The sequence below is a fragment of the Anomalospiza imberbis genome, chromosome Z, assembly GCF_031753505.1.
Source record: "Anomalospiza imberbis isolate Cuckoo-Finch-1a 21T00152 chromosome Z, ASM3175350v1, whole genome shotgun sequence".
NCBI lineage: Eukaryota > Metazoa > Chordata > Aves > Passeriformes > Viduidae > Anomalospiza > Anomalospiza imberbis.
Genome location: NC_089721.1, coordinates 26,554,857 through 26,572,092, shown reverse-complemented (window position 1 = coordinate 26,572,092; position 17,236 = coordinate 26,554,857). Strand labels below are relative to the sequence as shown.

The following is a 17,236-nucleotide window of genomic DNA, read 5'->3' as shown; positions in this document are numbered from 1 at the left end:
ATGTTTGGTCTTGTAACATTACCAGAAAGCTACTTGTCTTTAGTGGTTTAGTTGTGGCTCTTCCTTAAGTACTGGTTAATAGGTAGTATTTGAGTATTTTAAGTTCTTTTCTACTTTCTTGAATCTGTGAGAAAAATATGCACAGAAAACATAGAAATAAAACCTAACTATGTAGAAATGAAGTAATGATTTACCATCTAATTTCTTTGTACAGCTTTACTCTTTAGTAATTCTAGAATTTAAACACTCAAAGCAGGAGCTATGCCCATAGAAAGGGCTGCTGTTTCCCCTACTAAGCCAGCAATGGCATTTCTTGATGGAGCATTCCATAGCTTTCATTTTGACAATTTTGGTGGCCTGAAAATATGACATTTTCCATTTGCTTCTCCCCACGTTCTCCTTTCCCCCCCCGTCAATTTTAGTAAAATACTAATTTTAGGGGGAAAATAGATTTTTAACAGTATTTGGCAATTTTACCATCATATTTTCACACCCGGTAATTTTTGGCATTGTCATATAGAAATCTATGCATCTCAAACCTTCTAAGACAAGATTACTGTACAGTTCAGCAACACTCCTATAAGAAATATTTTGAATTGCAATAGACAAACTGATGTTTACCCCTACAGGTGATAATACCCTTTTCCAAGTGTTGCCTGAAGCTTTATTTAACACTTGTCTGCAACCTTACGAATATATGATTTGGCCTACAGAACTTTACTCTTTCAACACTATTGAATTATCTAATTAGCCAATTTGATCCAACTGCATGGTTTTTTTTTCTAAAATTTCTTTGACAACTCCTCAATTTCAGAGATTCACAGAAAACAGATGTCTGTGAAAAAATAATGTTCAGTATATGCTGATTAGTATATATGCTGATTCAGTATATATAATAAGACTAATGTGAGCTTGTTGTCATAGAATCACTAGGACACTTAAAATGGGTATTTATGGCCCTAATGAGGTGATGTCCTTGTGTTCCTCCAGGAGAGAGAAGGGGAATAAAGCACATTGTCCAAACTGTAAGGAGACTTGGCTGGGGAGCAATAATGCGGATGTTGCAGCAACTTACAGGCTTCAAAATTTTACTTCTATCCTGCATTAAGGCTCTTTCTCAAGGTCTTTTCTAATTTGAATCATATTGCAGTTCATGCTATTTCTTTCTCTTTCCTCCAAATTCTTTAAAAATCACCAAACTTTTCCTCTAGAAAATTGCTTCATGACATTTTAATTTTATTTGTTATCCTTCCATAAATGTTTTCTTCAGAGAAATACTTTGCTTCAAAGTGCTGCACTTCATAGAGAGGCAGAATATTCTGAGTATCTATACAACAATTTTACTTAAACTTCAGAACTTTGGTTTAAAAGTATCATGACTGACAGTACTTGTCTTTTTGTACAGTCTGCATTTGTTGCTTTATGGGGAGGTATATTACTTCTGTATAGGGTGTTTCAGCTAGGTATGGCTATGACTTTCTTGCTAGGATGTTCTTTTAAAGCAAAATCAACCCATGCCTGGCCTACAAAGCCACCTGGTAAGATGTGGATTTTCCTGTTAGCCTGAGCAAATACAAATGGAATGGGATGTGTTTTTAATTAGTGAGTGTATTGACAAATGGATTCCCAAGCACCTTCTAACAATGTATTAACTGTTCATTCTGTACCTTTGTAATAGGAATTCTGAAACCTTTTTTTCTTTAATTTGCCCTGTTTTAGTAACTTCAAAATACTCAGCTTGGGTAACAAGGTAAGAAAGGATCATCAACATCTTTATACTTAATGGTGAAGTGATAAGAGAAGAATCTGTCGTCACAGATGAAGGATTACGTGTCATGTGCCAGGACAGAAGCACAGAATCTCAGAAACGGCAAGGGAAGAGCATCCCAGATCAGCTGGTCTTTGCACCGGCGAATACGTGACACATGTATGTCATTCAGACTTGCCTCAGCCTCGATGTATGGAAATAATAACTGCTTCTTGTGGTGTGTCGTGTGCTGTCCCACCCGGCGCCTGGGGTTCGGTGGAGCGGCCGGGGATGCACGGCTCCCCGCGGGCCGGGCCGCGGTGCACGAAGGCGGCGGGGACGCGCGGTGGCGCCTGCGGAGCGCTCAACGCGGGGCACTGCGGCGGGATCCGGTGCACTGGCAGCGCGGCGGAAACCCGCAACCGGGGGTGGGGGCAGCACCCGAAACGAAAAGCAGCCCCGACCGCGGAGCTGTCAAGGGGAAAACAAGGCGTTTTGGAGTCGCTCTTCCGTCGTCTCCCGGAGTTCTCGCACCATCCCCGTTTATCACCCGATGGCCAGCTCCTGCCTTGGCGGGCATGCCAGGTGCCTCTCGGCACAGTGCCTCCGTCCGCCCGGCGAGGCACACTGCCCGCGCAGGCGGCGGCGCGCTGCCCATCCCGCGGGGTGCGTGTACGTCTGTATGAGTGTGTGTGTGTGTGTGTGTGTGTGTCTGTGTGTGTGTGTACATGTACATGTACATGTACGTGCGAGGCTGAAAGCTCAAGTGCAGGCTGCCTATTGGTATCTGCTCTCTGGCACCCTCCCTTTCCCCCGCTCCCCCCTCCTTCCTCCCTTGTCTTTTTTTTTTTTTCATTTTTATTTCAGGCTCATTTTGTGGAGTTTCTGCCCCTCTCTGCGTCAGCCCCACGTCACTTTGCCGGCAGCTCCCCGTCTTGGGTTGAAGCAGGAGCCGGAGCTGCTTTATTATCAGCTGGAGGGAGGGAGGAGGAGACGGTGCATAAAGGGGCGAGAGCGGAGCTCTGAGCCCCGCGGCCGCCGCTCGCTGCGCCTCCCTCACCGCCCGCTCGCCGTCCCTCCGGCGGTCAGCGGCCGCCCGCGCCCCCGCGGATAGGAGCGCAGCCTCCGCCACCTGCCCCCTCCGCCCCGCGCGTTTTGCAGCATCATCGGCAGCAGCCGCGGGGGCAAGCGGTGCCGCTGTCCGCCCGCTGGGCTAGGGGCAGGTGCCGCGCCGCGCCGGAGGCCCCGCTCGCTCCTGTTGCCGCGGCGCCCAGCTCCGGCCCCCGCCGCCCCGCGCAGCGCCCGGGGCGGTCAGAGCCGCGGGGCGGCTGTGGCTGCGGCTGCGGCGCGCCCATGTGAGCCCGGTCGCGGCGTGCTCGCCCGCGGCGCGGAAGGCTGCGCACCCTCCGGCCGTGCGCCCCGGCAGCGGCGGCGGCGGCGGGAGCAGGAGGAGGCCGTCGGGGCAGTGCTGGAGTGAGCATGGTGTCCTGGCGGCGGAGGCCGGGTCCCGGCCTGGCGCGGCTGTGGGGCTTGTGCTGCCTGGTGCTGGGCTGCTGGCCGAGTGCGCTGGGCTGCCCCAAGTCCTGTGGGTGCAGCTCCTGGCGGATCTGGTGCACGGGATCGTCGCCTGGCATCGCCTCCTTTCCCGTGCCGCAGAGGAGCGCTGAGGGCGACAATGTTACCGAGATGTGAGTACGACCCGGGGCCGGGAGCGGGGGCAACTGGCCGGAGCGGGCGGGGGAAGCTGCGGGCGAGGGCAGCGGGGAACTGACCCACGCCAGAGGGTTTTGCTCCGCGGGCAGATACGGTGGCTGGAAGCCTGAAGCCCCGTGTGATTTTATTCGGACGCGGCTTGCAAGACCTGCCGCTGCCAGCCCGTTTAGATGATGAATCCTAATTGTTCGCGATGCAGGTCGCGGAGACCGGGGCGGGGGGGTCGGCGCCGGCTGCAGCGGGACCACAGGGCAGCGGGGAGCGGGACGGGGCTGGGGCTTCGCCTCCGACCCTCAGCCCAGCTGCTGCCGCGGGTTGCGCACCGCTCACCCGCACCTCTGCGGCGGCAGCAGGTATGAAACGGAGGTGTTTTTTTTTTTTTTTTTTTTTTTTTAATCTGTTCCCTGAGCTTATCGCTGCGAACCGAGAGTATTAGTGGGTGGCTTGCCCTTCGCCCCCGATTTCTCCTGTTTTATTATTGTAAAAAAAAAAAAAAAAAAAAAAAAAAGAAAAAAAAAAGAAAAAAAAAAAGGAAAATAAGGGATGCGGCAGAAAGTGACAGCAAACTGTCTTTCATACCCTAACCATAGGAATGCGAACCTGCTTTGACCTTCTCAGTGGAGAAGTGGAGATGGCTGGAAGGAAAAAATACAAAACCTGCAGAGGAAAATGAACACAGTGCTGCTTGTTAGCAGTTGGTAGGGAATTAGAGAACCCTAACTAACCGTGAGGAAAAAAAGTTTTTTTTCCTCTCATTCCCATGTGGTGCTTCCATCCTCATTGGCCTCGAAGACTGTATTTGATGAGGGAGTTCTGTAGCTTTTTGTGTTAAATCCGGCATGGTTTCACAGTTCAGAGCACCATGGCATTCATGTCCATTGCCTAAGAAAATCTCTTTCAGAACAAAAAATTTTGGATACTGGATGTGTAGATGAGAGATCTCAGGGAAAACCTTCTAAAGCTGTTTTGTTTGTATGTCCCTACCCCTGTTTTTGAATTGCTTTCTGTACCATTTAATGTAAAAGACACAAGCATATTTGTCCCAAATCTATACAGATTTCTCACTATTTATATTCTCGATCCTTCTTCTGTTTTTCAGTGTCTTCTAGAAGAAATAAAAAAGTACTGTGAAATACAGTGTGAGTTTAGATTAAATTCTAGCCTTTGGGCTACATTCTTGCAGTTCGTTGAAGTCAATTTGCTGCATTTCCCTGCATTTGCTTGGAGGAAAAGCTGGAGGCATTAATTTCTATTACTTATGTATGGCCTACCTTTGGGAGATTTTTTAGGATCTATGATAAAAAAATGGTCTTTCTGAGTTATAACTGTAGTTGATTCAGATGTTTCTGTAGTTTGCTTAAATAGAAAAAAAAAATTACTTTGAGCTATGCATCTGTGATCATTTTTATAGGCTTTGGTAGCCTTTTTATCCAGTGCATTCTGTTTAGAAATAACAGAGCAATTCTCATCTCGAATTTAATCTCTGGTTTGAAAAGCCAGAACACATATTGTAAAATGTGTGAAAACACATATTGTAAATATGTTTTTTTCCATTATGAACTTAAAATATGTCTAGTCATTTTACATTGATACTTTTGGCTTTAATTTTTCTGGGTTTTTTTAAGCATAATTGTCTTTACAGTGCTTTTTGGTTTTTACTGTATCATTCTGTGACATTGTACGTTGTTTTGTTTGGTGATCTAAAAATAATTTTGAGTCATGGATTTCTCAGGAGATGCTGTTGCACATATTTAAGATGGTATTTTCATGTGTGCTTTTAACATAAAACACAAAGACCCTTTAATTAGTTTATAGACAAATTAAAAATTGAACTGCAGTAGCTGTCACGTTATTTCATTGTGTGAGCTCAGTAAACACTAACTACATACAGAAGCAGTTCTAATACAGTAGGTACAGATTGTCAAAGTGTTTGTAACACCACAGATCTTGCTAAATTCTAGCTAAGAAACAGGTTTAAGATACTGGAGTGTTACATTTCACTTGTGTAGCTTCAGGCCTGGTTCTTCTTTTATGTGCTCTACAGATACATTCCATTGGTCTCTGGTGGAATTACTCTTGGTAGAAATAACATGTAAAGAGTATAAGACAGTTAATTTGAAGAATTTATTCGCATGTATTTTGTATTTTGAAATCAATCCTTCACTTGTTAGTTATGTCCTTGTCTTGAGAGGAGTGCATCCTGAAGTCCTAGGCAAAACATCCACAGGCACCTGGGGCATGGGTCGTGAGTTGAGCTCTTTGCTACGGGCACTGGGAGTACTGGGGTAACTGCATGGCTGGGGTGTGTATGTGGAACCCATGGTGGTGCAGAGGATTGGCTATAGGCCAGGTGTATGGCACTGAGCCGGCAGGATGTGAGTGGGCAGACAGGGTTTTCCACTTGGCTTTGAGAGATGGAAAAGATGGGATGGTGCAGCAGGAATAACAGAGATGAGGTACCATGTATCTGGCAGCCTCCACCACTTAACACTCTAGTGCTTCGCTGTTTTGGTCCACAGGTGGATTGTGTTTTAGAGTTTATAAGCAGTCTCATCCCAGTCCAGCTATTTCTTGATTCCTGCTCAAATCCATCATCCAAATCTATGGAGACGGTACTTCTGCATCAGCCCTATGAAGGCCAGCTGCTGAAACTTGGTGTGGGAGGGCATAAGAGTATTTATGCCTGGTGCTTTCTTAGTCATCTCTCTCACTCTTTCCCTTCCTGGCTGTTTTTGCATAGTGTTCTACTACAGTAAACGAGACAGATTTTAGATTTGCCTGGTTGGTTAAAATGATGGCGTGGGCTGGTCTTTATCTGGAAAACAAGTACTGGTGTTTATCATAACAGACTGTACTTGTAATAATTGTTTGGTCACTTTGGTATTATTGGAGATAAATTGAACTCCAGAGTGAGATCCTGCATTAGAATAAGTGGTATCAGTCATTGATACATTAAAAGCCAAGGACCAAGAGTAACAAAAGCAAAATTGCTTTATCAGTTTTGTCAAATCTAAACATTGTAGACACAATGACAAATAAGTAGGCCTTGTGGAGATCACTCATGCAAAAATATTAATAGGATAGTAAATCAGAAATTTTTAGAGTGGCCAGGACTTCTTCTAAAAGGACCAGTGTAATATTTTCTCATTAAGGAAAATGTATGGCTGTTGTATCTCAGTGAACATGACTCTTCAAAGACTTTCATTTATAAGTGACATCTTGCAGTACAAGTATATTCCTGGCCTAGTTTCACAGTTCTGCTATCAAGTCATTAATATGTTTACTTATGATTATTCAGGTGGATGAGGTTTGAAATTAATTGGTGTTTTTCAGGAAGAACTGCTTGCCAACAAAATAGTAGGTGACTTTTAAGCTCTTGCCTATTAAAAGAGAGGTGATTGTGTATTGCGTACATTTCAAAACCACAAAATAAATTTCTAATGCAGTTATATAAAGCACTCTAGAATTGTTAATAAGTAAGACTTGTTAAATAATTTACTCTATAAATTACTTATCCTGTCATGTGAGCTTGTGCTAAAAAAAAAGCATGTTTAAATTCATTGAAGCTCAGACCTGTTGGTATTTTGAGTCTTTTTTATTCTAGATTTTGAGACTGTTGTAGATTTAATGTCACATAAAACTGTCTACGAGGCTCCTCAGCCTCTAGTCCCTTCCTCCTCAAGGCAACTTCTGCCTGTGCATCATTGCATGACTTGGCTGGATTAAGAAGTTATTTCTGGTGACTTGGAATTGTATAATAAAACATGAGACACCAGGCTACAAATTATTAAAGGCATTTTGGACAGTGGGTGACGTAATACCTTCATTTAGGAATGTGTCCTTTTTTTTTTTTAAATTTCCTTTAAAGATCTGGGTAATTGGTTAAGGTGAGTTAAAAGTAAGCACTGTGAAAATCAGTTTTGTAATTTCTAGGCTCTAAAAATACTCCAGGATCGCGAAGCACTGAATTTTGTATATATTCTTTTTTTTGCTCCCAGGGAACCTTTTTATGTCTTGTTCTAGACGTTGCCCTTCTGGTTTGTGAGGACTGATAGGGCTCCTGAGGGTTTCCACTGAGGCTGTCTCAATTGGGCAGAGACAAAACAGCTCATGAGGCTGGAAGAGAGCATCATCCTTCAGGAGGCGGTCAGTGTTGGGCAGGGTGGCAGGAACACTGTCTCTCCCTCAATATCTTTGGTCACTCCAAGAGTTTTGAAAAAGGTTTGGGATGTATATACTGATATGAAAGATTTGGTCTTGAACACATTGCTTTCAAGAAACTTCAAATTTTTCCATACTAATGAGAAAATAGGGCTTGGCAGTGCAGCCTGTGGTATCTTTAGGATGGCATTTTCCAGATTTCTCGGGTTCTATTTTTTCTCCATTATTTTTATGCTGACAAGTGTAACAGAGAAAGTAGCTTAGCAATATTCTGGATCCTTAATCACTGTAGAGCAAAAAAAAAATTATGTAACAGAACATGGGCCTGATTTCTCCATTTTGGTTTTCATTTTTAAGTAAAGAGGGATCCCCTATCTCCCCTTTTTTTTTTGGATTGCAGTTCTTTCTCCCATGTTTGTCATCTCTCTCTATACAAATGTCTTAAGGTGGTCATCCAGATATCCTTGTCCGAGCAGGATGTGTAGCAGGTAATGGAGCAAAGAATTCTAAAACTGCTTCAGTGTGTTGTTGATGTCAGATTTATATTTCGCTTGTTACCGCTGAAAAACTGCTCTTTAAAAACTGCCCTTTAAGAAGCGAAGCAGATTGTATAAATTCACTAATTTACATGGATTTCAAATGGAGAGATAAATCCGTAGAGGTCTGAAACCTTCTACTGTTTGGGTTGTGAATATGCTTTTTTACAGGAGGCTGTTATGTTTGTGAAAATCTCTTCATCCAGATGTATGTGGTACATCAGTGCTGTTAAATTATATATGATTGTGTATAATTGGGATGGATCTTAATTGCTGGTTGATTGTGAACCTATATTTTCAGAAACTGCAAAAGGCAAACCAAACTACTGCCTGTCCTGAAATGCACATTTGGAGTTTCTGTGTTTTTACATAGCTATTATTAATCATAATATTACAGTATCACAGGATCATAGAATGGGTCAGGTTGAAAGGGAGCACTGGCAGGATCATCTGGTCCAACCTCCCTGCCCAAGGAAGGTCTACTAGAGCATGTGGCACAGCATTGTATCCAGATGGTTCTTGAATATCTCCAGTGAGGGAGGCTCCACAACTTCTCCAGGCAATCTGTTCCAGTGCCTGGTCATCTGCGCAGTAAAGAAGTTCTTCCTCATGTTCAGGTGGAACTTGCTGTGCATCAGTTTGGGCCCACTGCTCAGCACCTTTGTCCTATTGCTCAGCACCACCAAGGAGAGCCTGGTTCTGTCCTGTTGATGTTGTTTTTTCAGATACTTCCATACATTGACAAGATCACCTCTGAGTGATCTCTTCTCAAGGCTGAACAGGCCCAGCTTCTTCCACCTTGCCATGTATAGGAGATGCTCCAGTCCCTTAATCATCTTCATAGTCCGCTGCTGGTCTCTCCCAGGAGGTCCATGCCACTCTTGTCCTGAGGGACCAGAAATGGGCACAGCACTCCAGATGTGTCTCACCAGGGCTGAGTAGAAGGACAGGATCAAACCCCTCACCCTGCTGGCAATGCTCTTCCCAATGCACCCCAGGACAACACTGGCCTTCTTGGCCACCAGGACACACTGCTGGCTCACTGTCCACCAGGACCCCCAGGTCCTTCTCCACATAGCTGCTTTCCAGCAGATCAGCTCCCAGCCTGTGCTGGTGCCTGGGGTTATTCCTCCCCAGTGGAATGCAGGACCCTGCTTTTGTCTTTGCTGAATTTCAGACAGTTCTTCTCTGCCCATCTGTCCATCCTGTCAAGGCTGCACTCTGAGGTATTAGCCACTGCTCCCAGCCTTGTGTCATCAAGACCTGCTGAGGAGGCCTCTGTCTCTTTGTCCAAATCACTGCTGAACAAATTAAACAACACTGGGCCCAGTGTCCCCTCCTTGGGGGACACCATTTGTGATGAGCCTCGAACTAGACCTCTACCCTGATTGCAGTTCTTTGGGATCTGCCATTCAGCCAGTTCTCAATCCAGCTCACTGTCCACTCATTTAGTTTGCGCTTCCTAAACTTGCCTATGAGGATATAATGTAAGACAGGATCTAAAGCCCTGCTGGAGTCAAGGTAGAGAATAGCCCTCATTCATCCAAGTAGTTGTCCCATCAGGCTGGTCAAGCATGATTCCCCTTTGCTGAATCCATGATTAATTTGGATCACCTTCTTGGCATCCATGTGGATAAAGATGGCCTCCAGAAGGAAGCACTTTCCAAGGATCAAGGTGGAGCTAGCTGGCCAGTAGTTCTCTGGGTCCTCCTTCTTGCCCATTTTGAAGACTGGGGTGACATTTACTTTCTTCCAGTCCTTAGACACCTCTCCTGATCGCCAAGACTGTTCCAAGACAACTGCAAGCAGCCCAGCTATGGTGTCTGCCAGCTCCTCTTCAGCTCTTTGTGAATGCATCCCATTAGGACAGCATCTTTTCCAAGTGTCCTGTTTCTGCTTTCACTTCCTATGTATCTCCAGCTTGTACTTCACTTTTGACAGGAGTTTTTTGCTCGTCCATGCAGCTGTCTTTCCCTCTTTGCTTCATTTCTTACTCATCACGATGCGCTGGTCTTGACCCTGGAGGAGGTGATGCTTGAATATTTATTGACCAGCTCTCTTGTACCCCTGTTCTCTGCAGGGCCTGTTCCCATGAGATTCTTCCAAGAAGATCCTCGAAGAGGCTAAAGTTATCTCTCCTGAAATACAAATTTCAATCTCACTTGCTGCCCTGATTCCTTCATGCAAGGTGCTGAACTCCACAATCATCTCATGATCACATTGCACAATTGTAGTGGACTTAACTGGAAAGGAGCCACACCGTGGAAATTCAGCATTTATATTTTTATTACTTTCTTGTAAGAAAATTACCTGCATTAAGTGTTGATCATAGACAGAGGCTATAGCTGAAACTTAAACATTTTTAATACCAATTCAGCTATATATGTTTCTGTGTTGTGTTTTCATTGTTAGGATAAATTCTTGGAGATCAGGTTTCAGGTCAATATTCTTTTTTTCCTAGACAAGGCCTGAATTAATGAGATTTTTTTTTCTTTAGAAGTAAGATAAAATGGAAAGAAGCAGGCCAAAGGTGTCCAAGGTATTTTCAGAGGCACTTTCTGAGATTGTAATCTTTGAGTGGTGTAACTTGAACTTTACTTTGCTAAAGCACACGAGTCCTGATCTTGCAAGGTAGTTAGATGCTTTTTATTTCAGAGAGAAGTTGAGGCTAGGATTCTGGCCTATGTAAAGTCAGTGACAAAAATGAATGGAGTTAGTGTTTCACCAGCATAGTTTAGAGTATGTATATGAAAGGTGAAAGGAACCTTGATTCAGGCATTTTCCTACCTTTTTAAGGCTTGGAAGAGAGGGGGCTTGTTGCTCAATTACTTGATGTGTTCTTGACTTGCAGTTTTTTTGCCTTTCATGCGTTTTCATTCTGTATGAATATTAAATACGTTGAGGTAAGTGGAAGCTAAGATTGAGTATTTCAGGCAGGAGCCTTTTACAATATTTTAGATAATTTTGCTTTGGAATGAACCTCCTAGTGCAAAAAAAAGTTGTAGCTCCTGCTATGGATTTGTAGAGGATATATGCTTCATTGTATACAGTTGTCTGATGTATAAATAAAAGAAAGGAAATGAATTAACCAAAGTTAAGCCAATCTATTGCTGAGATAGACAACAGTGAAATGGTAACACTTCTGAGCTCCTTATGGAAGAATTTATCGACAGAGCTGTAGTTGAGGCTGGGAAAGTTACCTGTTTTTCCTCTTGGTTTGATACATGAGCCAAAAGGAATCTTCCAGTTTTAGATGTAAAATGAAATTAGTTTTACCTTTTTAATTTCCTAACCATGCCTATAAAATTAAGTAAGGCCATGTTCAGCAGGTATCTTTTGGAGCATGGCTACCCCACATTGCACAATAAGATTCATGTGAAGAGTGCATAGGGTGTGACTTCCCATTCTTTTGCAACAGCTGTCTGGTTTTCTGAATGCCAGACGGCGCGGCAAGCATATGCGGATAAATCATGTGCACATACTGGGCATGTCAGACTTACTGGGCATGGACTGGAATACCTTTCCACAGCATATGCTCGGGGTGTCATGCACTGGACCTACTAATCATGTCTGGGACTGTCCCAGGCCTTGGCATTTAAAATCCTGCAACTCCCTACTAACTGTGTAGCTAAGGCACTTAACTCAACTGGCTACTCTCCACAATGGAGAATGTGCTTCTTCCAGGAAGTGATTCAGGAGGCTAAATTAAGTTCCCAAATTACCCCATGCAGTTATCCCCTTCCATCTCTACTGACTATAAAGAAAACACTGGGGGCTTAGTTCACCAGGGTGAGGGACAAAAGCAAGACCTTCCTTTTAGCAGGCAGGGTCATAGTGTGGAGTAAACAGATTTTGTGGTCCTAGATGAACCATTTCTGCATGCATGTGAAGAGATACTCTGCTAGAAGCAGAGCATGGGTCTGAACTAAGGTCTTGCATGTCAGCATCTTAACTACTGGTCCTGTATGGTGTACAGATGTGGGCTTGCTTTGGTTCTTCCATCTGATTTGCCTTCTTTGGCATAGAACATTCAAATGTGCTTTTGGGTCAGAGAGCAGGACAGTCTGTTTAGCTAAGAAGCTGTGATGCTTATTCGTGTAGTGAGACAACTGGGTCCTGCTCCTGCTTCACTGAGTGTTAAATTACAGCAAAAATGAGTACAGCACAAACAGGTAAGGCAGAGATTGCCCTCTTTCAGATGGCTTTGTAAATATGGTATCTTCTGAGAGACTGGAATCATGTTTCCTTAGAGAGAGGAAGAAATTAAATCTGGTGCCCCAGATGCTGCTGGAGCATTATTCACAGCATTTCCTCCAAATCTATGGACTTCAACCTCATAAAAAGATATCTTTTTTTTTTTTTTCTTCTCTTCCCCACTCACCAGGTGGGTGAATAGTCTGCGTATTCATCTCCTATTCTCCTCTCCAGTCTTGCCTCTTCTAATTTTTAGAAACAGATTTTGGAACACATGCATACAGTGATCTTCACCTGGTAAACATGTATACTGTACCCTCCAGCTGGGAGCAGTTTTGTTGACTCTGTGGGTACAACTATGTAATGTGTATAAGCATATGTTTTAAGAATTTTAAGTTTAGAATGGTAGTAAGTAAACATCTTTCTAAAACTTTATTGTGCACATATCACAAAGTCACAGAATAAGCTGTGTTGGAAGGGACACTTAAAGGTCACTGAGTCCAGCTCCTGGCCCTGCACAGAGCACCATCCCCAAGAGTCACATCATGTACTGACAGCATTATCCAAATGCTTATTGAACTCTGTCAGGCTGGCACTGTGACCACTTCCCTGGGGAGTCTGTTCCAGTGCCCAGACACCCTCTGGGTGAAAAACCTTTTTCTTATACCCAACCTAAACTTCCACTGACACAGCTTCAGGCCATTCCCTCAGGTCCTGTCACTGGTCACCACAGAGAACAGATCAGTGCTTGCCCCTCCTTTTTCCCTTATGAGGAAGTTGAAACTGCAGTGAGGTCTGTCCTCAGTCTCCTCCAGGCTGAACAGACCAAGTGGCCTCAGCTGCTACTCATATTGGCTTCCTGTCAAGACCCTTCAACATCTTTGTTGCTGTCCCCTGAATGGTCTTTAACAGTTTAATATCGTTCTTATACTGTGGTGCCCAAAACTGCACACAATATTCAAGGTGTGGCCAGTGCAAAGTAAAGCAGAGCAATCCCCTCCCTTGACTGGCTGGTGATGGTTTTGCCATTATTTATAAATATAACAAAATTGCAAAATTACAATTTTGAATTGGCACAAATCCATGTGGCATCAAGCCACATAAGTAGAAAATACAAATGCTGGATACTACTTCTGCTGTAGACATCACTGCAAATCCTGGATCATGTTTGTGTGCTATGACTGTCTTGTTGCCTGAATCTTATGTCATTTAGAGGATATGAAGGTAATGCAGGTGCAGAAATAGATACTGCTTGCCTTAGAGGTTGGTGTGGGTGGAAGAAAGACTCCCAACATTTCTCCCAACTCTTTGTAGCATTCCTGTCTGCATTGAGACAGGGCATTTGTTTCTTCTATTGCATGGTTTGGTTACATGCAGAGTTTTTGCCTGCTTTAGAGCACTTCTGCATGTTCTTATAAGTTCTGATGAGCAGTTTAACTTGTAGCAGTGTTGCTCTTCACACAGAGTGTCTAAAATGAAAGTTTTAGGAGGTGAGAATCCCAACAGTTGGAGGTATCATCAAAATACCAATCTCTCTTACATTTGCAGGTGAATACTTCACCATCACCACCTATGTCTTGGGCCAGGGACATTGCTGCAGAGGATGTGTAGGATCGAGGAATGCTGAAAGGTGTGTCTGGTACTGGGGTGCAGTCATGAGAACCATAAACAGAAACAGGCTGGAGGATGAGAGTACTACTCCACTCATAAGCAGTGGCAGGGACAAAAGCTGTAAAAGTAAATGAAGAATGCTGTGAAATTAGTGGTGGTGAGGAGAAGGCAGCTTTTCAGAGGTAATAAAGAAGGTTAAAGACTAACTAAAGATGTCACCTTGTGAAAGAGGTACATGCAGGGCAAGAGTTTCATTTCAAGGCAAAATGGTAGAGAAGGTGATCTAAGGTTTGACACTGTAATGTATGATGTATAATATATAATACATAATATATAACTAAAAAAATGCTTACAAAAGAGTGTATTTTCCTTATACTTCACAAGTATAACAATAAATACAGCCATGAGCAGGCTTTATGACTACAAGCTGAGCACAATCTAGAAGGACCATTGCATATGTCACATAGCAGAGCAAACAGAAATACAAAGAGAAAACTTGAAGATACAGGATGGTTTTCTGGGTGTACCATTGTGACAGAGAATTTGCTCAAAATCTGGACTAGTACAGGAATATGGAAAGGAAACAGTAGCAGCAATGTGGCAGTCAGCACAAGTATTAGAGATATTCTGGATTCTGACAATTGTGACAAAGTGTAATAAACACATCATTATGCTAATCTATGCAGTGCAAATAAGAAACTACTTATATTAAATGAAGAACAGGATTCCTCAAGTGGAATAATGCTAATGGAAGAAGCTATGAATTCAAAAGTTTTACCAGCTACAATGAAAAGCGGACTATACTATAATGTAAATAAATGTGATGAAGTGAAATAGGAAACTGTGAAGAGCACATAAATTTGAAACAGCGAAGAATGCATCTGAAAGGTAATACAAATGATGTTGAAACATTCTCTGAAAAACGCATAGGCTAAATTTAAGTTGTAAGATTGGAGTCATCATGCAGAAAGTATGTAGCACCTGTTCTGGTGCTAGACAGGGTGAGGTAAACATGAAAAGGACAACCCGTAACCCTTTTGGAATATTTCAGTAACATAATGTGAAGTTCTATTCATGTATGTTTTTCATTAAAAGATAAGAGTATCTTGGAGAAGAGAGAGATCTGTGATCAGGGCTACAGATGATGTTTCACAGGTCTTGGAAGGGAGTCTAGGAACCATATTGTGAACCATGGGTAGATGGTATCATTTGCAGAATGGAAAACCATCTACTTGTTGGGTTCTCTATGTAATAATTGCACAGAAAAGGGGTAGGGGTTATGACCATATGTAGTCTCTCAGGACTTAAAACAGAAAAAAGAAACTTTTTGCTGGCTAATGGAAAGGGGAATATTTTTTGAGATGTCAGGAGTCAAATTATTCAGCAAACATAAAGTATTAGCAGGATATAGATGGGTTTTCCTGGATAGATACCTTTAAATTTTGCATCTTTGCTCCACCCTTTGGAAATACTGCCTTTTGATCTGTACCTGGCATGAAGTGCACTGCATGCAGTGAATGAGACATTAAACAGGGTAGCAGGTGCAGATATGTCTTGATGATCCTATGATTCAGAGCAGATTGATTGGAGTATTTGATATTCTAATAGCCAATAATTTTAAAATGAATAAAGCCAAATATTAATGTCAAACAATGAGAATTGTATATGTGGGAGAAGACTGACTTCAAAGGAGATTTCATAAGGAATGTCTTATGTTGACTGAAAGAGTCAGGGACTACTGAACACGTCAGAACACAGGGACAGGAAAAAACTGTTGTGGGGGATACTGATATATGTCAGAAGCGCTATCTAATTCCAAGGATGTGCAGCTACCTAAGACATCTCTTCCAGAAAGTCACTGTCTGCATATGGGCACCTGAGAGGAAGAGAATTCCAAGGATTTGACAGCAACCAAGAAGCTTTAATATTTTGATTCACTGAGAGACTTAAAAAGATGCATATAAGGTATGGCTGTCTGAAATCTTACTGTGCTCTTGTGGAATGGATGTTTTTTCCATTCTCATTTGCATCAAGGCCAGTGACAGCTATAGAGATGGTGTATACAAGTGCCTAAAAGAGAGTATTTGCATCACTACTTTTTGAAGACTAGGTGGTTCTGCAGGAGAAAAAACTGTCATTTATATTTGTATTTATTCATTCCTTTGAGATGCTCTTTTATGCTTGTAAGGAAATAATAACATCATCAACAACAACAATAATAAAGATTTAGCTTCCTGTTGAGAAATAATGGAAAGCCACTTTCACTACTCTCCTTTTGTATGTTAATTTACTGTGTGATTTTTAGCATATATATTATAAAGGTCTTGTATGGGAGTTTAAGCCTCTTCCTAACAATCTGCATAGATTATTTCATACACAGGGGATGAAAATGTGTTTTGAAGATAAGTATAAGATCAGAAATTAGGATATATCTTTTAGAATAATAGGTCATTGTTTGGCCTTCTGACAATAAAAAGGAATATCAACATTTCCAATATATTTGCTAAGGAAAAACAAGTCTGTAGCTGTCTTGTATTCTTGGAAAAACATCAAAAATTCATGTCTTGATGCAATATCAAATGTACAAACTTGGGGATCTCAAAGGGGAGAACAGGTCTCTAAATTGAGAAAATACTTAAATAGGTTTGCATGCATTTGGGGGAAAATAATTCTGAAGGTGGAGCTCATCAAAAGCATAAATCTTAAATCTGAAAAGCTGCATGAGATGTCTTGAGAGTTTGCTTGATTTGGTAGTCTACTCTCTGAAGATAATAAACACCTTGAAGCAAAACCAGAAACATAAGACCAAAGGTGTATTACATTTCATTTTCCCTGCCTTATAGTAAATTTCTTTAAATTTTGCATTCCAGGCATATTTATTTTTTTTTTTACTTTTGCCTCCATGCTGTAAAGTGGGAACTAATGTTGGCTGGAAAACCATGGACTTTTCATTTTCCTGGCAGTTGTAGTCAGAAGCAACAGCACTGATCTGCTCCCGCCTTGCCAAAGCAAGATTGGTATCTCCACTGAATTTCCATTTTCTTCTGCTTTAAACTGGTGGGTTGGCACTAAGTGATCAAGATGATGGCTTTGGAGAATCAATTTGCAATGGCAGCAATGTGGTACTAATTGGATAATAGTATGGAATGTCTGGGCCCTGTTGCCTCCTGGCAATTGACACATCCACACATCAAGAATAGGGAATTCTTGAAATTAACTGGTCTCTGACATTGCTTGTGACTTGCTGAGTTCCAGATTGTCCTGAACAATGTGT

General features: G+C 42.6%; 1 protein-coding gene across 8 annotated transcripts in view; it reads left to right on the top strand.

Moving 5' to 3' along the window:
• Nucleotides 1-2,656: 2,656 nt before the first annotated feature.
• The window catches only part of NTRK2 (neurotrophic receptor tyrosine kinase 2), a 200,197-nt gene continuing 185,617 nt past the window's right edge, over nt 2,657-17,236 (top strand). For 3 of the 8 annotated variants that reach the window (XM_068176539.1, XM_068176536.1, XM_068176542.1), the window contains exon 1: nt 2,659-3,435. In XM_068176539.1, the coding sequence (XP_068032640.1) occupies nt 3,227-3,435 (209 nt within the window). In that variant the 5' untranslated portion in view covers nt 2,659-3,226. Of the gene's footprint in view, nt 3,436-17,236 lie in introns of all 8 variants that reach the window. The other 5 variants (XM_068176537.1, XM_068176540.1, XM_068176538.1 and 2 more) reach the window with 3 other exon arrangements.